The following is a 25,688-nucleotide window of genomic DNA, read 5'->3' on the forward strand; positions in this document are numbered from 1 at the left end:
AACTGTCCGACAGATGGCGCTTCATCTGATCAGAATAGCAATAATTAGCATAACAAAGTAAGACAAAGCAAAGATGATGCTCTTTACAGGAAATGCTCAATATGTCCACCATCATTCCTCAACAATAGCTGTAGTCGAGGAATAATGTTGTGAACAGTACTGTAAAACATGTCCGGAGTTATGGTGACGCATTGGCGTCGGATGTTGTCTTTCAGCATCCCTAGAGATGTCGGTCGATCACGATACGCTTGCGACTTCAGGTAACCCCAAAGCCAATAATCGCACGGACTGAGGTCTGCTGGGGATCTGGGAGGCCAAGCATGACGAAAGTGGCGGCTGAGCACACGATCATCACCAAACGACGCGCGCAAGAGATCTTTCACGCGTATAGCAAGATGGGGAGGAGCGCCATCCTGCATAAACATCGTACGTTTCAGCAGGTGTTTATCAGCCAGGCTGGGGATGATGCGATTCTGTAACATATCGGTGAACCTCTCACCCGTCACGGTAACAGTCACTGACGATTTTCTGTCTAGCGCCATCTGTCGGATATTTTGTGAACTTTTTTTGTTCTAATAAAACCCCATGTCATTCCAAGCATGTGTGTCAATTTTTACCTCTCTATCTACATTATTCCTTGGTTTATTAAGATTTCAAATTTATACTGACTTTTTGATCACCCGGTATATACCACAGAAGAAGATTTTTTTTTACTCCAACCTGCGTAGCCGTGGGGAAATCCATGCACTTGTCCTCGAAATGAAGGGGAATACCGTTGTGGATGATAGGGACAAAAATGGTGTATCAGATGAACTGCTTATTGCAGGGACATTCCAGCTACGTGGCAGGTCGTTGAAAGTACTCCAAACGAAGGAAAAGTATTGCCTGTATTTCGTATAACGATCAATAGCGCAATTTTGTTCCTTCGCATAACTTCAGAAATCGAGAATACTCTCTCTTCTCGCCGGTGGGAAAAAATATCGAACTGCAAGGCCACGGAAAAAAATTCACAGAGTGAGTCTCCATCTGCGGGTACTACACGTCATCCGGGTACAAAATCACGCGCATCGATTTACGATCACGCGTGGCACGTATGAGGAAGGCCAGAATTCGCTGGAGCAAGCGCGAGACTTTTGCTGACGGAGCGATGACAGCCCGTGTCCATCATACTGCACGCGACGCAAAGCAGGGAGGCGGCGAGGTGAATTCTGCGCAGAAGAGACCGATTTGGTTGTTTCCTTCTGACGGTGAGCCACCACGTGGAGCGCGCACCAGTGTCGAGAAAATGGGCACTCACCGCCCGCCATAAACTGCGCGACCTGCAGTGCGAGTAGTTCAGTTCTATCACACTGGGAGAACAGGCCATTTGCATCTCAGTGTAGACCGCTTTCGTCGACAACAAGCGCACAGTTGGCAGACGAGCAGAGACGTAGCTGTGCTCCAGAAGAAAAGAGTCCGATATGACAGAAGGGCGCTGGGAAGCCCGACAACGTCGCCGGAGAGGCCAGAGCGGCCGGAGTAGGTGTGTCGAGCAGTGGGGAATGGTGAGGGACTCACAGTGGACTGTGCAGATCGGGCATCCTTGTCGCACCGAGCGCCCGACCAGAATTGGTTGTGTGAGCCCCTCATTATACGGACCACCTAGGCAATAGTTTCTGGATATCCCATGTGACGGAGGACAGCCGTACGAAAAGAATGAGGGACTTGATGAAACGCCTGATTGAGGTCAAAGGTCGCCACTGCCACGACAAAATGCTGAGTTCGAGCGAGGGCGGTCACAACCCCGTTGTGGAAGAGCAGAGCATCGTCTGCATGTTACATGCCCCGCCTAGCCACGTCTGATCGTGCGATACATGACGGGCAGTCCTCTTAAGCTGCACTGTCAAAAGACGTGTAAACACCTTCTTATCGCCATTTAGCATCTACATCTGTATCTATACCTACACACATGCTCTGCAAATCACACTCAAGTGCCTGCAAGGGGTTCATCGAACCACCTTCACAGTAACTCTCTATTACTCCAGTCTCGAACAACGCCCGGAAAAAAACGAAAACCTATATCTTTCCGTGTGAGCTCTGCTTTCCCTTATTTTATTATGATCATCGTTTCTCCCTATGTAAGTCGGCGTCAACAAAATATTTTTCGCACTCGCAAGAGAAATTTCCTGATTGAAATTTCGTGGAAAGATCCCGCCGCAACGAGAAACCACTTTGTCTTAATGATGTCCATCTCAAATACCGTATTATGTCAGTGACACTCTCTCCACTATTTCTCGATAGTGCAAAATGTGCTGCTCTTCTCTGAACTTTCTCGATGTAGTCCGTTAATCCTGTATAATAAGGATCCCACAGCGTGCAGCAATACCCCAAAAGAGGACAGACAAGCATGGTGTAGGCATTTTCTAAGTATTCTGCCAATAAAACGCAGTCTTTGCTTCGCCTTCCACACAACATTTTCTGTCTGCTCTTTGGTTCATGGTGTGGGTTCCTGTGGTTCATGGTGTGGGTTCCTGTAGTCATGTCCTAGTTCATGAACCACGGGCGACGTATGAGTGGCCAAGTAAGTGGTCCCGACAGTCGGGATACCAGTTACTTTGGAATAAGGCTGGGTATCTCGGACATATTCTGAGTTGTGGTCACCTTTGTGCTCATACGGCAAAGACTACCAAATCCACCGGTTAGTCCCTCTACCGTTAGGGGTAAAACTCAGTGGGACTCGGGGCAAGTGAGGCTAGCAACCTGCTTCCCCGATACTTTAAATATGATGCTGGCAACAATCTTTGCAATACCAGGTTTTTCGTAATTATAATTCCTAGGTATGTAGTTGAACTTGCGGCCTTTTGATTTAATTGATTCATCGTGTAACCGAAATTTAATGGATTCTTTTTAGCTCTCATATGCATGATCTCACACATTTCATTATTTAGCGTCAATTGCCAATTTTCGTTTCTAAATCGTTCTCCAATTTGTTTTGATCTTCTCATGACTTTGGTAGACGATAAACCACAGCTTCATCTGCAAACAAGATTAGAGTAACTCATAAACCGTCTATATTCAGTAGATAAGGAACAGCAGAGGACCTATAACACTACCATAGGGAACGCCAGAAATCACTTCTGTGTTACTCGATTACTATGAACTATGGCCTCTCTGACAGGAAATCACGAATTCAGTAACATAACAGAGGCGGTATACCTTAAGCACACGATTTGATTGCAAGCCGCTTGTAAGGTACTGTAGGGAAGCAGCATACTCACGCTTTATAAAATTCACATCAGTCTTTCCATTGTGTGCCAGCCAGTCCGCTGTAACTAGCTCTGACGTCATAAATGTTGCGCAATACTTTAAAAATCAAGTAAATAACCTGAAACGTTTCTAGCATGTCAGGAGTAATACTAAATCAATATGTGTTGAATATCAGTTCAATAACTTTAACCATTTTCGAAATTTGGACGTTTTTCTGTAAAAATCATTGGCGCAACAGAAAAGAGCTAGAAACTTAAAAATTTATATTTAGATTCCTTTTTGCATAATAATTTAGTAGAAACAGTATTCTGGATCTCACAAATGAAAATTTTAGTTGAAATTCATGATTTTCTTTGTCTTAAAAATTAAGGAAGCAAGATAGATTAAGTAGGCGAATAAATAAAGCTAGGATGTTTAAATTTAAGTAGAAGGGAGATCCGCTATAATCATAAAGATGTGACAAGTTTCAACAGAACAACTATAAAGCTATAGCTATAGCGTATCTCCAAAGAGCAAGTTCAGAGCTCATCTACTGTGTGTAGTGTAATTAAATTAATTCTCTCGCCCAAAATATTTGACTTAGCCACGTCAGACTTTTATTATGATTACTTACCTGTGTGCTGATTGCACATTTAAATTGAGAGCTTCATCGGCCATCAGCAAAGGAAACAATGATTTATTCGATAACTTAAAGTGGTGCAGTACTAGCCCAGCGGCTAGTCGGGAGAGCGGATTTGATCAGGCGTTCCCTTAGCCGTCCGCACCGCAGCTTTATATGTAAGAACGCTGCACGAGAGAGGAAGGCCCCAGTTCTCTCCAGATGCTGATTAGCGCACCACCTGTGCCGGGAGTCGCGTCGCATCGATAGCATTGCTATAAACAGCCTCGGATGCCGTAATAGGTTACTCGGGATACGTGTAACCATGAAATCGTTTTCGAGTGAAGTGTTAATTCTGGAATGACTTTAATGATCTATCTTCAGTTTGCGTATGTCATATTTTGTTGCATCAGCGCATTAGACTCTGAACTGCTCTGGTAGTTGGATTGTGTGGGTTCTTTTTGGTCTGTGACTTTCAGAATATAGTGAACTTTTTAGAGAGAATGGTTTTTGATTATGAATCCCAGACAATCTCCTAATTCCTCAGAGCTATAAGCTGTAGCTATAAATGTGTTTCTCAGATGAAGTGGGCACTAGGAATTTAATTACAGGCTTCACGTTTTGCTAATCACTTTCACTTGATGCGAATTCTAGAATATTTACTTCCTCTTCTTTGGTGAATGAATTTCGGAGGACTGTATTTAGTAACTCTGCTGTAGGAGCACTGACATCAACAGTATTTCCATTCGTATCCCACAGAGAAGGCATTGATTGTGTCTTGCTGTGAGCATACTTTACATACGACCAGAATCTCTTTGGATTTTCTGCCAGATTTCGAGACAAAGCTCCGTTCTTTTTTTGAACAGGTATATGTTTTGTTTATTTCTGCAAGAATTGAGCCTTAACGTTATTCAGTCTCGCTACGACAACCCTGTGACCACTAAACCCTGTATCCGTTTTGATGATCGTTATTAGCTTAGCATTATTTGCGGCTAAGAGGTCAATTGTGTTTTCATAACCGTTTACTATTCGAGTGGACTCATGAACTAACCGCTCGAAATAAGTTTTGGAGAGTGCATTTAGCACAATTTGGGATGATGTATGATGCGTTCTTCCGGATTTAAACCTGTATTTCCGCCAACATATCGAGAGTAGATTGAAATCTCCACCAGCTATATTTGTACGAATTGGGTAAGTGTATGAAATTAAACTCATATATGTGAAGATGGTATCTGTTCTTTCGGACATATCCGAATGAGCATGGTATCTGAATGAAGCCATAGTGCCGCTGCCCATCATACTCATTACCCGCGGCTTTACCGCCGATTCCCGTAAGAGTTCCGGCACTGTTTGTGCACCTGCACAGAAGAAGATGTCAAATGGCCCGTGAACCTTGACTATATATATATGAAGATGGTATCTGTGCTTTCGGACATGTCCGAATGCGGCTGGTATCCGAATGAAGATGGTATCTGTTCTCTCGGACATGTCCAGCGTCATCATTGCCTGTCTTCTAGAAGTTGGTACATTGAAGAAGATTCACAAGTGCGAGCTCACACCACCATTCCTTCAAGGTGGCCGCGTATGAGGCCTGTGACCTGTGCTTTGTCGTCGTTCACCATTGCGCATCTGTAGTGCGGGACGCCCTGTATTCAGTGAGGGGGACGACCGATCTCTGTGCGACAATACAGCGCCAATTCATTTCTCATTTGTCGTCTAATGAGATATATTCCTCAAGTTCCTGGAAGTGCAAGAACTGTCAAAAGGAGACTTGATAATGGGCTTATATTTCGAAGCATGCTGTAAAGCAAGGCCTGAATGTGCATCAGAAGATCAACCACATGGCTTTTGCGGAAGGGGATATATTGACTTTGACAGGAGCAGATTCATATTTTCTGCCGTTGTCAATGTTCCATTTCAGGTGAGATATCAATAGATTGATTGTATATAGTATAGTAAATGTAATCACTTTATTTATCTCTTAATTTGTGGTTTAGCTTCATTTCTTTGTTTCCAATACCTCTGGCGTTCGTGTAGCAATTTCCATCCTACCTATGGTACCCAATCATTTATCCTTGACTTGCCTATGTTGTTCCCACAAAATTTTGATATTAGGAATGAACTACATATTTATAACGTTAATGAAAAGACTGAACGAAATGAAACGTTACGGAAACATGACCTGCGGAAATCTACGTCTGGACACGGTGTACCGGCCAAGAGGAAGCAGGGACGTAGAAAGGCCCAGAATGGAGCGGCAGTGAAAAGTGAAGACAGAACAGGCGCTGAGCGAGAAATCCAGAAAAGAAGAAGAAGACCGTAAATGCAGATCTTTTGGATAATATTTGATTGTAGTGCAGGACACTCTTATAAAGTCGGTTTCCCTTGTTTTATGGTTCCACCTGCTTTACCTTGAATTTGTCAGATCAATGAATTTGTGAGCAGTTTTCTTAACAGGCAAACGGTTTTGATATTACTGGGTGTACCGGCCGTGGCAAGAGTGCTTCAACGAGAGGTATCTCGTGGAAAGTGACAGACGTGGACGCATTCCTGTCGGCGTCTGGGGTCACAACTCGGCACAAAGTGCAGGGCTCCTGTGGAAAACTGAGGGCATCCTCAACGGAGAGACCTACTTAATGCTCCAGAATACATAATGAAGCCACGCGTGGATCTACTCTATCTTCATCAGTTATGAACAGCAAATAGCATAACAGGTTTTTGATAGTTTTCAAATGTTCATCCGTTCATTTCCTAAAGGTTAGACCCAGCCAAAGCAAGCAGCGATCCTACTCTGTCGTTTCGTATTCTCCTGATGTCCCCAGTATTGTTGCTGCGTTTTGTTGTGGCAGTAATGTCCTGAAAGAAGTTTCTTCTGTCGCCCTCATAGCTTCCAGCAACATACGTGCCCCTAAATACATCTTTGAGGAGGATGTTGTGTCTAAAGCTGTATCAAAGAGTTACATCTACCTCTCATTATTTTGCGCATTTGCATTCTTAGTTCCTTGTAGTTCATCCAGATATTTTATTGTTTTCATTTAGATTGCTCCGTTGCCTCTGCATGTAAATTTCTGTTGTTTCCAGCCGTTTCCCTACTTGATTCCTCAGGCTTCATAGAATTGTAAGTGGCGTACGGGAGATTTTGCATTGGAGCTATGTATTTACTCTGACGTGTCGAATCGTTGGAATATATTAACCGTATATGCTTGCTTTGTTATTACTCTTCTTTTCACTTGTGTTAAGCATCTATTATAGTTATAGGACTGCGTGATTAACTTTAGTGCCAAGTGTTTTCACATCTATGTTGTTCTCTTTAGTCTTTCTACTACATTCGCAACTCCTTCTACGTCTTATTGCTCAATTGTTTTATATAGTTGCTGTTTGTTACTCCATTGAGGGACTTTTTTGCACCGCACTGTTGCAATGCAGGGGTTAACATTATCTGGTCTTTTATACAGAGTGTAAATTTTACGTTGACAAACCAGAATAACTCGAAAAATAACCTTCACACGAAAAAATGTGTAGAATCCAAAGTTGATTAATTTCGAGGGAAACAGCTGCTGGTGCTAAAATTAGCCCGCCACCCTTGGAGGTAGGGAGGGATCCAACTTTAAAATTTGAAATGGTAACCCCCATTTTTTATTGCAGAATCAGATTCTACATAAAAAACTACGTACATTTTGTCTTAAACATTTGTTTTGATACTTGATAGTTGGCGCTGTAATTCAAGATAATCCATGTTCTCATTTTTGCGTGGAAAATGGTGACGGATAAGTAAAAAATACTTATTTAATTCGTAAATTTTGATTCGCTAGAACTAAAACTCTCCCTCTCTCTCCATAGGGTTGGGTTTGAGAGAGAGGTATTATATTTTTACAGATGTTCTCCCAAATATTAATTTTTTTTGCAGATTCGGATAAGTTTTGAAACTATTATCAGCGCACACTCCGCTGCAGAGTGAAAATCTCATTCTGGAAACATCCCCCAGGCTGTGGCTAAGCCATGTCTCCGCAATATCCTTTCTTTCAGGAGTGCTAGTTCTGCAAGTTTCGCAGGAGAGCTTCTGTAAAGTTTGGAAGGTAGGAGACGAGGTACTGGCAGAAGTAAAGCTGTGAGTACCGGGCGTGAGTCGTGCTTCGGTAGCTCAGTTGGTAGAGCACTTGCCCGCGAAAGGCAAAGGTCCCGAGTTCGAGTCTCGGTCGGGCACACAGTTTTAATCTGCCAGGAAGTTTCATATCAGCGCACACTCCGCTGCAGAGTGAAAATCTCATTCATTCGGATAAGTTTTGTTTGTTTCGTGGTCATGAGGCCACACAACTTTTAATTACCAAACAACTCATCTGACTAGCTAACTAACTAACCAAACATCCTACTTACTAAAAGCTGAATCGCTTTCCGGCCAAATGTTCTTTTAACCTAGGGAACAGGTTATAGTCACTGGCGCCAAGCGTCAGTACTTATTTTCTTTAAATGGAACACAGATTTGCTCGTGAATTTGTACAAAGAACAATCGTGTATACGAACGTACACCAAACGTCCTCGCCTGATAGAGGTGTTGGCAAGAACCTTGTAGAAACGACACTGCATGGAATCTAGTGTAGTTCTCTACGTATGAGGAGGGAGAGAAAAGAACAGGTGGAAAGTGTAATATCGATAAACAAGTGGGTAATCGGACGCAGTACCGCGATATCACCAAAGGAGGGAAACCGCTGAGAAACCTCAGTTCGAATTTTGGGCCGCTGAAAAATCATCCGAAACCCTACGGGCCGCAGATGCGTGTATTACCGGCAGTACGGCGAAAGGCTGCTGCTGCTCGTAGTCGGCTCCGCTGCGTAGAGATGGGCTCCGCCTCGGACACCGATCGGAGCACGAGCGCGGAAGACCTCTTAAGTGTTTGTCCAGGTGGCCGGACAAGTGAAACTGCGAATGAAATTAATCAGTAGCAAGGGTGGCACTGCACGCAGCCAACTCCTGCGGCAGCCAGCAACCAACGGCACCTGAAATACTTCTCCGCTCAGCGTCCAGAGAGCGACCACATCGCTGTAGCAGAACTCGGCCAATCGAGACCGATTAATAAGGCTTTCGCCAAGTATGGTCTCACAACAGATTCGTCTAAACTACCACCACCAGTCTCCGTCAGCCGAGGCGCCGATACCACTCCTTCCCACAAATTCCCGATGGCGACTGCAGACGCGTGCTGACATAGCAGCGTGGCAGTCCGTCACAGCCTCCTCTTGGAAGCTCTTCGGTGACGGGCGCCAGCAGAGGAAGGTAGTCGCGCTGTCGGCTGTCCTGTGGACCTCGTTGACCGTTTCTCTTTAAACGCCGTGGCGCTGAGCTGGCACGTTCTTCCCCGAAAGCTGCCCCCAGCCACCGTAGAAACAGCGAACGTCCGCCGCCCTGGCACCTGAGACCCGAGAGCAAAGGAGAAAGCCGCCGTCTACGGGACGGGACTCCGTCCACAATTTCCAGTGACTGGATGTTCCCCCCACCTTCTGCTCTCTCTGGCTAAAAGTTCCCACTCGTCTCCAACGTGAAATGAACAGAATTCGAATACGCATTCACTATACACCGCATCATGTACAGGTCAGTACATAGCACCCGATTACCTACTCTACACGACAGTGTAATACGGTAGTGAAAAGACATAAATTTGCATGTGTGCAAATTCAGATTTAAAAATGCACGATTGGCTGGTTTTCTAGCTCTTAATAAGTGTATGAATTGGTCGCAGGGCCTGCCGTCTTGCAAATTTAAATTACAAATACGAAAAGAGACACGTCGACGGGACCTTCCAACGCCAGCGAGAAGATCGTTATTCAGTAGTTACTTCCTTGTGTGCAACACGTCCGTCGTGTCGAAGTACTAGCTTTTTAAAGACTCTAGCAACATCATGTTACTCAGTCTTCAGTAACATGCAGCCATGTTGCTCCGACATCTTATGTCGTCCGCCGAAAACCCCATTCCGTCCTTTGTGTCACCGGCAGCCAGTTAAACAGCTCCAAAATCATATAGAAGGCGCCGGTGTGACGAACATGAGCATCCCCACCAAATCTCAACAGTTGCCTAGAAATCTGGAAAAACTACCCAGAATTGCACATGTGTGTATAGATACTTAGTTTGAAACTCTTGTATGCTTTCCTGTTGGGATAATTGCTTGTTGATCACTCGGGGTCAGTAAAAGACGCTTCTGACTGCTTCCTAGCCGGCCGCTGTGGCCGAGCGGTTCTAGGCGCTACAGTCTGGAACCGCGCGACCGCTACGGTCGCAGGTTCGAGTCCTGCCTCGGGCATGGATGTGTGTGATGTCCTTAGGTTAGTTAGGTTTAAGCAGTTCTAAGTTCTAGGGGACTGATGACCTTAGAAGTTAAGTCCCATAGTGCTCAGAGCCATTTGAACCATGAGCTCTAAAATGCGTATCTGAGGACGTATGAGAACTTGTTCATCTTCGCTATTGTGAAACATCTCTACTGAACGCATTTTAGAGCCCATCTTTACTAGAAATTTTTCCTTGTTTTGGTCTAGATTACCAATTCTGAAAATTGCCTACCCTACAATCTTAGAAACAACAATACCAGTACATGTATTGCACTTTCAGAAGTATCAGAACTGTTTTCGCTTATAACTATCGACTCGTACGTTTCCGGTACAGTGATTCATACCTCAAATTGATACATTCATCCTTTTCCATCATCCCAGAAAGTTTGTAATATCATCCCGGAATTATGCTGTATGTACATACATTTACAGGCGCTGGCGTCTGTAACATTGACGCTCTGTAACGTCGTTGGGTGACATTTGCAGACATGGGTTCCTAAGCAAAACTTGGTCTAGTACGTCCCCTCTAGAACTGCAGAAGTGTGTAACACGAATTGTGAAACATCCTGTACAATCGATTAGTGTAATGGGCTGATGAAGACTGATGGAATGTGACGGCATGCAGCCAAATGCGAAACAGTCTGCCGTGTAGCTGACCGTGAAACTGACTATCCTTTAAGGTGCAGCTGCAGACAGTGCGGTAATTTGTTTTGTAGGGACGGAAAAAAACCGAACATCCAGAGGGTGAATTTGTCCACTGGTTCCAGTTGATATGAACTGCAGTGTCACACACTTTTCACGAAGGATTTTTTGCTCTAAAGGAGTATGACGCAGACCAGGAATCAAGCAAAAGCAAGTTACTTTGACCGGCTATTGGCCAAAAGCAGTGCTCATACCTAGTTGTGGTTTTCTTACGCCCATTATCCCAGTCTTGTTTGCTATGACGTAAACGTTCCCTACTGCCCCTGCAAGATCACGCAAACGAGAAACAGTCGTAGGAGGCAGAGCACCTTCAGATACGCGCAGCACAATAAATAATCCTCGAGGCAATTTACCATCGAAATTAACAGTCGGCATAATAGTATATGATTGCGTTAAGGCACTGATGTTAGTTGATCTTGATACAACTCTCTTGCTACCTCTAATTTTCACGGTTTCTCTCATATGCATTTCCTCTTAAAATCCTGATTGGTAAGAGTTGAAAACAAATTCCTTACTGAACGATGGGATAAGTTTGTTAATCCCATCAACAAATTTCCGGGCCGATTCCGCAGTTTTCATTGTCAAATTGACACTCTGTTTGAAGTTTCCTTACCATGTTTCAATTTTGTACCACTGAAGTTATGCAACCATTCACTGGTTCCCTTGGAATCAGTGTCATCTATGTCATGCGCAGTTTGATGTTCATAACTTAGTATATCCATATGATGTATATCCTGTAAATTGTGTCGAGCATTGTTCAAACACCAGTTTTTGTAACAAGTACGCTTTGTCCTCCCTTGGATATCCTTAGTTCTTCTTATGCACTACACGTTCCTATTGCTACGGACTTATTCGAAATCTGTTCATAATTAGTTTTTTTTATTTTTTATTCTCTTATTATTATTATTTTTACTATGTTGTGGATGATTAGTTCAAAATGGCTCTGAACACTATGGGACTTAACATCTGAGGTCATCAGTCCCCTAGAACTTAGAACTATTTAAACGTAATTAACCTATGGACATCACACACATCAATGCCCGAGGCAGGATTCGAACCTGCGACCGTAGCGGTCGCGCGGTTCCAGACTGAAGCGCCTAGAACCGCTCGACCACACCGGCCGGCTGGATGATTAGTAATTAGGTATAGTATTCGCTCCTAGGACAACGACTGTGTTTCCCTACGTTTCACTGGCGACGGGATTCGTGGCTCCCCGTCCGGCAACGATGATGAACTGCATGGCTCGACACCTGTTTCAATATCACTCTCACTTGTTAAGCACGTATAGTCATGACTGTACTCCTGATGTACATAGACCGCACAGTCGAGAGTATGCGGCGCCCCACGATCAACCGACTGATGTCGGAGAATCTTTAATATATCACCTGTCACTTCTTTTTCACTCTGAAAATTTCTCGGGGTTCCTTTTGACGAAATGTCAACATCGGCAACTACAAAGTAGTGTTTGCTTTGTTTATCGTCGCCATTGCTCTGCTTTGTATCAACCACATTAGCAGTGTACCACTGTTGTGAGCTACTCGTCGACTGAGCAGTCCAGCCACGTTTCGCAGCCTCATGCTGTGCTCATCACTGGATACTTCTAGTCCCGCCCTCTGTTGCCGTTGACAAGGGACAGGCCAGAAAGAATTGCCAGTGTCAAGATCTGTGGTGAAGAAAATATTGTTGTTGACGTTGGAAGGCTGGCCGGAGTGACCGAGCGGTTCTAGGCGCTTCAGTCTCGAACCGCGCGACCGCTACGGTCGCAGGTTCGAATTCTGCCTCGGGCATGGATGTGTATGATGTCTTTATGTTAGTTAGGTTTAAGTAGTTCTAAGTTCTAGGGGAGTGATGACATCAGCTGTTAAGTCCCATAGTGCTCAGAGGCATTTGAATTTTGTTGCCATTAGCAGGCAATATTGCGGTTGCACGGCAGACAATATGTGGGACGTCGAAGGCTGTAAACGTAGCTGAATTTCTGCGACCTCACACTCGAGGGACTCCTCGTCCGCCGTGTTGCAGGGCGAGGCGCTGTCCGTGTCGGCGTACAGCAGCCGCTGGGTGGGCGCCGGCGCCGCCTTCCAGAGGGCGCTGTCGGTGGTGATGGCGCGCGCGCAGCAGCCGCTGCTCGTGACGGCCGGCCGCCTCTACCCCGTCAACAAGGCGGCCTTCGTCGCGGTCAGTCGAGGCGCCCGCCTGCTGCCAACCCCGTTGCTCTCTTTGATGATTTCCATATCTAACAGTAGTTACAGAAGCTCTCGGGGGTTCATCGGATTGCTTCAAAGCTTACTGGCGAGCAATTGAATTCGACGTACACTGAGGTGATAAGTCACGGGGCACCACCTAATATCGTGTCGGACCTGCTTTTGCCCGGCTTACTGCAGCTTCTCGATGTGGCACGAACAAGTCCCCTGCAGAAATACTGAACCGTGTTGCCTTTATAGCCAGCTATAATTGCGGCAGTGTTGCCGGTGCAGGATTTTGTGTACAAACAGACCTCTCGAATGCTCGATGGGGTTCATGTCGGGTGATCTGGCTGGCCGGCCAAATCACTCGCTGGCATTGTTCAGAACGTTCTTCAAACCAGTCGCGTCAGTTGTTGCCCGCTAACGTGACGCACTGTCATCCATAAAAATTCCGCCGTCGTTTGGGAACATGAATTCCACGAATGGTTGCCAAACATAACCATTTCACACGCTGCGACATAGTCACGTATACAAACAGTGATCCAATACTGTCAAATGTTTTTATTCCAGTCTCTGATCACAATATCAATTGTTTACACGATGACGGGTTTCAGTCTGTAATGACCATCAAATGCGTGTGAAATCTTGTGGGACTTAACTGCTAAGGTCATCAGTCCCTAAGCGTACACACTACTTAACCTAAATTATCCTAAGGACAAACACACACACCCATGCCCAAGTGAGGACCCGAACCTCCGCCGGGACCAGCTGCACAGTCCGTGACTGTAGTGCCTAAGACCGCTCGGCTAATCCCGCGCGGCCGTAATGACCATCCTCTGATATTTTTTACACCATGCCATTACGGTCTTATCAGTTTAGGACACGGTGTAAAAAAGATCTGAGGATGGTCATTACGGACTGAAACCGGTCAACGTCTAAAGAATTGATATTCTGATCAGAGACTGGAATAAAAAACATTTGATAACCATTTCCAGTCAATGATCAGTAGAATTCGACCAGAGCAGCCAGCCCACTCCACGTGAACACATCCCACACCGGTATGCAGCTGCCACCAGCTTGCACATCACGTTGTTGTCAACTTTGGTCCGTGGCTTCTCGGGATCGGCGCCAGCCTCGAACCCTACCATCAGCTCTTACCAACTGAAACCAAAATTCATCCGACCAGGCCACCATTTTACAGTCACAGTCCAACAGATACGGTGACCAGCCCACGAGACGCGCTACAGGCCACGTCGTGCTTTTAGCAGAGGCTCTCGCGTCGGTCGCCTGCTGCCACAGCCCGCTAACGCCAAATCTCGACACACTGTCCTATCGGTTACGTTCGTCCTACGTGCCACTTTGATTTCTACGGTTATTTCGTGCAGTGTAGCTTGTGTGTTACCATGGACAACTCTTCGCAAGCACCGCTGATCTCGGTTCCTTAGGTGAAGGCCGTCGGCCACTGGTTTGTCAGTGGTAAAAGGTAATGCCTGAAATTTGGAATTCTCGGCACGCTCTTGACACTGTGCATTTCTGAATATTGAATTCCCAAACCATTTCCGGAATGGAATGTTCACGCATCCAGCTCCAACTTCCGTTCCACTTCCAAAGTCTGTCAATTCCCGTCGTGCGCCGTAATCCCGCTGGAAGCCTTTCCACGTGACTCACCACACAGTGTACACGTGACAGCTCCGCCAGTGTACTGCTACCGCCATCTGCATGTCTGCGTATCGCTATCTCGCGACCTTCGCCACGTCACTGTACTCATCTAGTTGTATGTAGTTGCACTTTCCACCCTCGTGATGACGTTCACACATTGTGGTAAACAGAAAAGGTTACGCAGCAGTCAGCTCATATTTTGACTCCCATATGGAAAGCGCGTGGCTCAAATCCCCACCCAGAAATTCTAGTTTTCATCTGCTACAGTTCCCCTGTATTCATGAAAACGTATGCCGGAATGATTCCTTTCCGAGCTTGCGTTGTGGTCAGTCTCCTTTATTAATTCTTACTCTGTGTGTGTGTATGTGTGTGTGTGTGTGTGTGTGTGTGTGTGTGATGAAACGTATTTCACATATAAACAATCTATGTAATCTGTGTCTCTGGTAGCTAGACTGCCTACACAATACCTGGGTACTATGGACGCACTAAAAAATTAAAATAAAATAAAAAATAAAAAAAAAATTGACAGACAATATTTTAGACAAAAGCAAATACTTATACTTGCTTAAATACCGATACTTATAATGGTGTATATGACGAGAAGGTTCTTGCGGACTAGTGTAATACTAGTAACATACCTTACACGTGTAGGGTATGTTACTAATATTGCCAAAAGGTCCAACCACTTGCTGTCCGATACATAATTAAATCTAAACGAGCAGTCTTGAATCCAATTACCGTAGTAATTTGCTTTCGTAGTGTGGTGTGCGTACTGTAAAACCTTCGGTACACACACCATCAGATTATTTGACTTGTCTCTCTAACGAAGCAGGCGAGTGTCAGCAATATGCCTCGTGGTCTTATCGCGGCGTGTTTATCTTCTGCCGTTAGGTCAGACGATAGAAATCCCACTTGCATGCTTAAAGTAGCAGATTGACGGTGACCAACTTTAAACAGAACTTGATTAATGTTCACACACAATTATTAAAATAATAAGTAACATAGACATTATGTAACTTGATTCTGGATGCTGTTTACAATTGACAATCTGAAGTTCCTTTGGTCTTCGTACGTTAATCTTATTCTCACATATCTCTGATACTTGACAAAGTGTCTATACATTTATCTTCATCGCTATGTACATGAATATGGTAATCTTATTAGGCGCAGACTGAAACTTGACTATAGACTGGTTCAGACAAATGCAGACTAATGCAGACTGATGCAGACTGACTAATCGGAGGTCTGTACACTCGTAATACCTCGATCGTTTAGATATCACTGCGCGAGTGTGATCTCCGAGGAGAAAAGGTTCTACATTAGCAACAATCTCATTGGCTGCGTTACATATTAATACGCAGATCGGCGGAAGCGGAATTTGGTTCATCTCTAAGACAGCGCCATCTCGTAGTGCGGAGACGGACGAGCGCTGCGCCTGCGCTGTTGTGCTTAGCGGGGCGCGCTCTAGTGCCAAAGTTGTGTACGCGCTGACTACGTGGAACTATGTACACAACAAGTAGCCTTTAAAAGAAAATCATCTTCGAGCTGTCGATATCTATCAAGAATCGGATTAGGAAAGCTCTGAAATGTCAGTTTTGGTCCAAAAAAACCACTTAAGACTGTCATATTGCATCTAAGAATTTCGTTGCTTGTTGCAGCAGGTGATCAAACTTCGCAAATGAAATGTAATTCATGTGAGCCGATGAAATTTCCATGTTCGTGTAGGAATATTAACTTTTTACTTAAAAATAGTCTGAGTCCTGGCTATGTGTGATGCACAGAAGCGTAATTACCACTAGTTTTTAGTAATGTCACTGATTTTGGTGATTTAATTATTTTAGTTGGAACAAATTAAATATCAAACTTATAATTATTGGTGCAATTACGCGGGCTACTACAAAATAAAGTAAGCAACTTTTCCTGCTCTCTGCTGTCAGTATTTAATTACGGAACTACAACCCGGACTGCAGTTATTTATTCAACTCGAGAGAGCTACGACAGAAATAGCTATCAAAATTGTTGTTTCTACGTTTCTTTTACATATTTTATTCCCGTCTCGTTATAGTAGAACGGCCTGATGAAGGGGCTAATAGCTTTCAGCCGAACGTCCCCGCAGTCCAGGAAGGGAAGAGGGGTTTAGGAGGGGGTGGGGGTGGGGGGAATCCCCGACAGGAAACGACTTGCAGTCCCGGCACTCGCCTCGTGCACACTTACTTCAATTTATTTCTTGGACGGTGTTGTCCATTATTTCCGACAAAATTAAAATTTTGTGTTGGTACGTCTATAGTACACTAAACGACACAAAACGAGAAGTACGCAGAAGATTCGAGGAAAGGAAATGAAACCGCAATCGTTGAAAGGGATGTGGTGTTATTTCAGTGACCACAAAATCTAGTGCCGTTAACAACGAACTTGGTGGTACGAGTCTACCTACATACAGTACGACTTTGTGCCCCTTCTGATGTACATGCATGGACTGATTCCTTGCTGGAGGCAACCTGGCCCAAAACTGTTGCAACTGATCCTTGATATCCTGCATCCTGACTTGTCAACAACACGAAACGCGAACACCGCTAATGCACCCTCTTGGCCATTAAGCCCTCGCAGAGAGTTGCAACTCTTAATCATTTCCAAAATCGCCAATGGTGCGTACGTGTACCACGGTACATTTGGATACGATCATTCACATTTTCCGCGAGGCAGTGTACGCGTATCAACCTAGTCCAGCGGCATATGTAGCCCGTTCATCTTCCTCTAACATCCAAAGTACTCGCGTTCTCCAGAAGTACAGCCAGCCCTGAAGTGCCGTAAAATATTCCTCAGCTGAGTAAAGCTGTCTCAAAACTAGCTCCGCTATATATGTGTCACATACGTAAGTCAAGTAATTACATTAGGTTTAGCTGTTACTGCTAAGCGAAAAGAAAAACACCTTACATAAAATATCTTTTTTGTTGTAACTTTGAGTACATCACATTTTGCTGTCAAGTCCAAGTAATAACAGTTTTTAGTAATCCTTTATCACCTCAGCACATTCTATCTTTCTAGCAGCTAAATTACGAATTGAACTGACGTCCTGCTGCTGTAAATACCGCACTCTTCATCAGTTAATAAACAGCTTGTAATAACAGACGTTGTTTAATGGTGTGTGCACTTCACGTTGAAAACTCTTGAAGTTCACGCTTACGACTGCGTAGTTCGCCCCGCGGGATTTACTTCCCTTCGAAAGAAACTTTCATTCTTCAGTGACAGGCTAGAATTTTCTGTAGACGTCATCAATGACTGATCATAAAGTTTCACATACTGATTTACTTCTTCAGAAGAAACCATTTCACAATTTTCACGCATATAACTTGAGTTCCGAGCTGCATGACCTGACACACGGGAGCTCGCCACGAACCCCTGTAGACTCACCTCGTATGAAATACTCTGCCGGTGAAAGAGCTGTCCTCTGATCGGCCGAATAACACTGTAACCAGTCAGACTCCTATTTCAACTTAGTAACTTCCGTCTTTCCATGAACCCCATTTCCGATATTTCAACGAAAATAAAAACTGATACATTCTCAAAAGCAAATAAAATCAGATTAACCTCGTCTTTACTCGCCTGAAAGGCCGAAATAAATGTTATGTTATTAAAGTACCAAAAATTGGTTAATTTTAGTATTAACATATTTCCTCATGTACGTGACTCACGTGACGGTTCCCACGCTCCCTCGCACGATTCATACTTCGCATTCACACCGCGTTCACCCACTCATTCACTCAGACGGCAAAATAAATAAATAAATAAAAATTTTGTCATCCGACGGACAAATAAGTGTAGCTGTTTGAGACTAAAACTATTACGTAAATTTTATGTTTCTAATGAAAGCCGGCAGGAGTGGCCGAGTGGTTCTAGGCGCTACAGTCCGGAACCGCGCGACCGCTACGGTCGCAGGTTCGAATCCTGCCTCGGGCATGGATGTATGCGATTTCCTTAGGTTAGTTAGGTTTAAGTAGTTCTAAGTTCTAGGGGACTGATGACCACAGCAGTTAAGTCCCATAGTGCTCAGAGGCATTTTAACCATTTTTTCTAATCAAAATGCTGTTTAGTCAGTTACTGAATGCCAGTCACTTCATTAACGTTTACCGACAATGTATTTCTTTTTTTGGTTATGGTTTTAGGGCGCAAAACTGCTACGGTCATAAGCGCCCATTCTGTGGCTTAGGTTCAAATGGCTCTGAGCACTATGGGACTCAACTGCTGAGGTCATTAGTCCCCTAGAACTTAGAACTAGTTAAACCTAACTAACCTAAGGACATCACAAACATCCATGCCCGAGGCAGGATTCGAACCTGCGACCGTAGCGGTCTTGCGGTTCCAGACTGCAGCGCCTTTAACCGCACGGCCACTTCGGCCGGCCTGTGGCTTAGGGAAGGGTAAAAAACAGAATGTGAAACCAGCAGCAATGGGAGGAAACTCAAGAAGGTGGGAAACTAAAAACGGACGGAAATCTTTGAAAACTACTATTGAAGGGAGGGGGGGGGGGGTTGTATTCCCCAAAAAGGAGCTTCAAATGACCGATGTCGTCTCACGGACACTGATAAACTCAAGGACGCGATCGGCTGAGCGCGTGTCATGTGCTAAAAAGGAAGATATATCAGGCGACAACTGTAAACGGGCGCGTAGGGGAGTAAAAGGTGTCTCTCCGTCCACGGTCGAGATCAGTGGGGACGGGTCACCACTTAAAAGATGTCGATGGCTAAAGAGACACTGCCCTATCCGGAGTCTACTTAAAGTTACCTCCTCCCGACGACGAGGCCTGGAGGAAGAGGTCCAAGCACAGGGAAGAGGTTTTACGTCCCGTAATTTGTTATCGCGAAGTTCAGACAAATGTGCGTGCCATAAAAGAGCAACACGACGACATAAAACACTCTGTAGAGCGGCTAAGGGAACCATGCGAACAGCAGGCTGAGGAAGAGAGACTGCAGCCTTGGCCGCTACATCGGCTGCTTCGTTTCGGCGGATACCAGCGTGCCTTAGGATCCAGAGGAATGCCACAGAGACTCCTCCAAGCGGAGCAAGTGGAGGCAAACCTGAATCCGGTGGACATTGGACGGGATCCGAGCACATAATATACAGTTGCCGGTTATGGCGACGGATGTATTGGACAGCCTGGAGAACAGCATAAAGCTCCGCAGTAAAAACCGAACACTGGTGGGGAAGGCGAAACCTATTAGGGTTGTCGCCAACAATATAGGCACTCCCAACACCAAAGGTGGTCTTTGAGCCATCAGTGTAAATAAATGTGGCATCCTCCACGGTTGAGAGCAGTGAGGACAAAGCGGGGGAGGATCACCAATTAAAAGATGTGTCACGAAGGTGTCATGGAAAGTCATACCTTTTACGTTATTTTGTTTGTTTCAAAAGTTACGTACGGTAGATTGATAGGGAGATTACCGAACAACCCGAACCGCAGGTTGCTCTAACCCGCCCCTACTCCACAAGGGAAAAACGGACCACCAATTTATAAACGACGCCCTTCCCGCGGGTGGGCAAACGGATAAGAATGGTGGGATGAGCCCAAAGCAAAACGGCTGGTGACCTCACCAAGAAGTAGAATTTAACAAGAGTAAATCAAACAACATATCACCAATCACTTAACTTCTAATAAACTGCGATTTCTCGAGAAGACCTGGCGCAGTACCCCCAAATCGCTCTCCCGAACCGTCCACTGCCAGCCGCTTCAACGGACGCAGGAAGGCGCGCCGATCTCCCGTGTCTCACGGCGTCGCAGCTCTCACCGGTCAGACCGATGTCGTGGGTTGACTCCTGTTGCTCTCGTGTCGGCCGCGAAGCCAATACTCCTCGCTATACGGCGCTGCCCACTGGACTCACGTGGCGACCTCACATGCGCCGACGCTCAAGACGGACAAGTCATCTTTTGTCTCAGTGCGCGACCGACCGACCGATCGATCCAACCGCCAATGACCATTGCCTGAGCAAACTCGAGCAGACTGGTGGCCTAACGCGCAGACTCAGATGCAGGCCCGACCGGGCGACCACTCGCTGAGTTCTCTTACTGGCGGAGTGGAGACACTCTCATTTTGCCGGCTTTAAAGGTTGACGCGAACGACAGACATACTAGCACTCCGAACGAGAGACAGACACTAACTGCCTAACAAATGCGGACGAGAGACAGACTAGCAAGCTGGGGACGAGAGACTGACCCACACTGACTGACTGGCGAGCTCATAGTGCCCCTTAAATGCACGTGAACAGGCAACCTTTCCCCTTTCCCACCAGAGGGAGACACCAAAGCTGCGACTACCACAGCGGCGCCACCGCCAGAAACGGAAGGCGACTGCTTCACACTACTGCGGCGCGCTCTTCAAAACAGCATTGAGCGAGGTGGCGCAGTGGTTAGCACACTGGACTCGCATTCGGGAGGACGACGGTTCAATCCCGTATCCAGCCATCCTGATTTAGGTTTCCCGTGATTTCCCTAAATCGCTTCAGGCAAATGCCGGGATGGTTCCTTTGAAAGGACACGGCCGATTTCCTTCCCAATCCTTCCCTAACCAGAGCATGAGCTCCGTCTCTAATGACGTCGTTGTCGACGGGACGTTAAACACTAACCACCACCACCACATCAAAACAGCAATTTTTACCACGGCTCACGTACCTTCGGCGGTGGCTGGCGGCTTAGCAGGCCGACGAGGAATCTGGTGAGCCCAGCGGCTGCCTCGGGCTGCCGTATAATCGTTGCATCAGCCCTGTGCCAGAAACGTGACTCCCACTAGGCCGGCTGCCGCCTGTGGTGTGGAAGCCGCGCCGCGTCGGAAGACCAGCGCGCAGACGGCGGTGGCCGTGGCGCGTGTCTGCTGTCTCCCTCCGTACTACGTCACCGCCCGTGGTGCCCCACGAGACGGGCCGCGACGTCGGCTACCCGGCTTGGCAGGCCGCTGGACTGTTAGAGCAGTTTGTGTCCAGAGTTGGGACAGTGTCGGTAGGCTCCTGGACCACCCGTCAGTGGGGGCTGGTTCACAAGGTTATCATCCGTGGCGACGGATCGGCGGTCATCTCGTAAGGTGGCAACAGTATGCCCAGCATTGGTACAATCTCATACACCGGATGTTACAGTGGAACAGTCAGAGAACGGAGTGGGAACCACATGAACACCATCGACCCTGCTGATCGACTATCTCTAGACTAGCGGGGTGGCGTAGTTATGGCAGCGAGGAGAGGTTCTGCCTCTTAACGTCATTCGTTAGGACGGAATCAGTTGTCAGTTGTCAACGCTACAACTGCCTTAAACAATACACTGCCTTAAACAATATCTTTCAGTGTCTTAACTGCTTTGCCAAACCTCTGACCCGCGTTGTCGCGCCCTCTCGCTCGCACTCACACACAGAAGTGTTGATGTCGGACTCTTGGAGACCGACTTACCGTGCCGAAATTTTACGCCTACCGGCCGCCTCTTGCTGGCACTAACGTGTGCTCGAGGAATACCGTTCTGTTCGGACTTGGAAAATTTCAGTCGCTTGTTCCCTTACTTTCTCGATGCGCAACAGATCTCTGGTGAGTACAGCTGCGTAGCTTGGCTTGACGAGGCGGCCGGTCCACGTGTAACGTACACAGCGTGGGAAAGCATTCTCTGGGGCAACGAGTCATTGCGCGTGGCAAGAAAGCTTATGACAGGTTCTCTACGTACGATGTTTATTGTGAGGCCACACGCTCCCTGTGATTCTTTAATTTTTTCGATAGATCTTAAGAATTGCGTAAAATGGTACACACAACTGCAACATTTCAGTTTACACAACAGTACCAATCAATATCCTCCAGACCTAGCAGCTCTACAAACTTAGGAACTAAATAGGTGATAAACATGCCAAAATACTTACAAAGTTCTCTAAACATGCTCACGTTTTTGCAAAACATTACAGACTACAATTTTCCCTTTTTCGACGTAAACACTTCGACGTATTTCCCAAAACCTTGATGTAGGCACTGTGGTTGCTGTCCTAAATATCATTCAATCTTTCTCCTTCTTTTCACTCTTTATGAAAAGCGTTCCTGTGCTACACTACAGGCCGGCCGGGGTGGCCGAGCGCTTCTAGGCGCTACAGTGTGGAACCGCGCGACCGCTACGGTCGCAGGTTCGAATCCTGCCTCGGGCACGGATGTGTGTGATGTCCTTAGGTTAGTTGGGTTTAAGTAGTTCTAAGTTGTAGGGAACAGATGACCTGAGATGTTAAGTCCCATACTATTCAGAACCATTTGAACCATTTGCTACACTACTGAGCCTGAACTTCTTGCCTTCCACTAGCTCCTCGCTTTGATGGGCGTCTTTGCAGGTTCCAGTCCTACTTCGGTATTTCTCTACGTTCTCCTGTTACTCAAAAACTTTGCTTCGCGTCGCTGTGGCAACTTTGTTGTATGGCACCCAGACCGACCCGCCTTCTTCTTTTCAAAGAGACTCCCGACTTCTGTCACGTAGAATGCCTGCCACAGCAGAACACCGCTGCCCGCCGACGTGCATCCACGGGGGTGAATGTTTCCAGCAACAAATGGATCAAATGGCTCTGAGCACTATGGGAATTAACATCTGTGGTCATCAGTCCCCTAGAACTTAGAACTACTTAAACCTAACTAACCTAAGGACATCACTCACATCCATGCGCGAGGTAGGATTCGAACCTGCAACCGTAGCGGTCTCGCGGTTCCAGACTGTAGCGCTTAGAACCGCACGGCCACTCCGGCTGGCCCGACTGTAGAACTTGAGTGAAGAGTCTGTAGCAAACAGAACACAGCGGGTCATTGCGATCGAAGAGAAGTCTTCAGGCGTAAAAGTAATTTCGGGGGTACCGCAGGGAAGCGTTATGCGTCCATTACTTTACACAGTGTATACAAATGACATAGTAGACAATTATATGAATGTTTATTGTCTATAACTGATTCGGTGCCCATGCAAAATTACGTTCGGCCTCCTGCAGGAATGTCAAAGTAGCGAGCGTGGAGGACATGGGAGGGGACTGCGGGTAGCCCGGTGGCACCAAGTGAGGGGGTGGGTCGGCCTCGAGGCGTGCAGGCACAGTCCGCGCACTTGGGATAACACTGTGTCCGGGTGGTGTGATGGCTGACAAAGCCTGCGTTCGAATTCCGATCCGGAACGCATCTTCTGACGTCGCCTCTGACTCAGCATAAACTCCCGTTGCAGCTGACGCTAATACTCTAGTTGGTTCCATTTCCTTTCTTTTCGCTCCTCCCCCCTCCTCCCCTCCACCTTCAGTTTACTTAATAGTAGAGGTGCACAGCTACTGCGTTGGGTTGACTAGGAGCGAGAGGACTAGGTCGAAGTAAGGGCTGAACATCATCGTTCGTCATCAAAATATTTATTGAACAACGAATGCTTAGAAGATCAATCAAACCATTTAAGAAAAATTTATTTACCAGGACCGAAAAATTAATTTAAAAACATGTTAAGAACAACAACAACAACAACAAGTCTCGAAAGTAATCAAATTTCATAAATGTGCATATCTCTGAACATGTGCTGTAGTGTTTACTTCGCATTCAAGTAACACTTGAATACACTGTGACACTGACCCACATTGTAATGTTAAAAACATAGGAAACCCAAAATGTTCTAAATGGTTATGAAAATATCTATGCTGAAAGACAACAAATGTTTTTTGCACTTAACTATCACAGTTATCGAAGCAAATACTTTAAACAACCTGCATCACATAGGCAAAGAAATTTGTTGCAGTTCCTTGAGAATTTATCACTTGTCGCTAAGTTTCAGTTCGCAAAATAAGATATCATGTAATTATTACGACATAAAAAACTCTTTAGTACGAGCTTATGTGACAGAAGAACGATGCAAAAAATTCAATAAAGCATCTATGCTTCAAAACGACATCTATAACAAGAAGTTGTGTTACAAACAATTTAGCAAGTCATCTTATCGCGTTTTCTGACAGCCTGTTTACTGATTTACAATTCTTCGTATCACAGAATGTTCCTCACCACTACTGTCCAAAGGAATGAAAACGCCGCGCGGGATTAGCCGAGCGGTCTGAGGCAATCAGGCCCGGTAACTGAGCGTGTTCGGTCAGAGGGTTGGCTGCCCTCTGTAATAAAAAAAACTGAGTTAATGGATCAACAACGAACTGAAATGGGTGTCATGCGACGCCCGCCCCGAGCAGACACAACGAACGAAAACGAACAACATGAGATAAAAAAGAAGGCGCTGCAGTCATGGACTGTGAGGCAGTCGCTCCCTCGGGCACGGGTGTCACTGTTTGTCCTTAGGATAGTTTATGTTGAGTAGTGTGTAAGCTTAGGGACTGACGGCCTTAGCTCGTGCTCGCCAGACGTGTGCTCGCCATTCTCGTCTGTGAGGAGGCGCGTCACACTTGTCTGACATGCGCTGCTGCTGCTGTTGCTGCTGCTGCTGCTGTCTTCGTCCACACTACCCCAGCTGCTTGCCAGGCTTTGGCTCGTGAGGATCCGCACCGTATTCACAGTCGTGGCCAGTGCCAATTTCCTAATTTAAAAATGGACGAAGTAGTTATAGCAAATGCCAGCTTCCTTGTGATGCGTCTTTTAGCTGAGAAAGAAGATAGAAGAAGACGCTACAGAGGCCCAAGAAAACGCAGGTGGTGGTTGACGACAGTTTTCAAAAGCAGAAAAAGATGTAATGGAAGTGATTTGATGGATGAGTTGGATATTCAAAACATACATTTTTCTTCTGGCGGACCTTCCTGTAAGCGGCTAATAAGCTGGTCTTTTATTATTATTTTTTCGGCCACATCGACGATGAACCGTGAATTTACAATCAAAACCTTTTCTTAAAGAATTTACTTTCTTTACTACCAATTCATCAAGAACATTAACACATTTAATCACACTATGTGAGCGTGGAAGTAGCTGCCAGTGGGTAACTGATGGAAAACAAATTTTTTTTAACAAATGGAAATTTTATTCCTAAAAACCCTTTCC

General features: G+C 45.8%; 1 protein-coding gene across 1 annotated transcript in view; it reads left to right on the forward strand.

The window, feature by feature from the left end:
• Window positions 1-25,688, forward strand: part of LOC126259531 (odorant receptor Or2-like) — an 81,313-nt gene that overhangs the window by 38,045 nt on the left and 17,580 nt on the right. The window contains exon 4 of the mRNA XM_049956397.1: window positions 12,880-13,035. Within this exon, the coding sequence (XP_049812354.1) occupies window positions 12,880-13,035 (156 nt within the window). The remainder of the gene's footprint in view (window positions 1-12,879; window positions 13,036-25,688) is intronic.

Source organism: Schistocerca nitens, chromosome 5 (genome assembly GCF_023898315.1).
Source record: "Schistocerca nitens isolate TAMUIC-IGC-003100 chromosome 5, iqSchNite1.1, whole genome shotgun sequence".
NCBI classification, from domain to species: Eukaryota; Metazoa; Arthropoda; class Insecta; order Orthoptera; family Acrididae; genus Schistocerca; species Schistocerca nitens.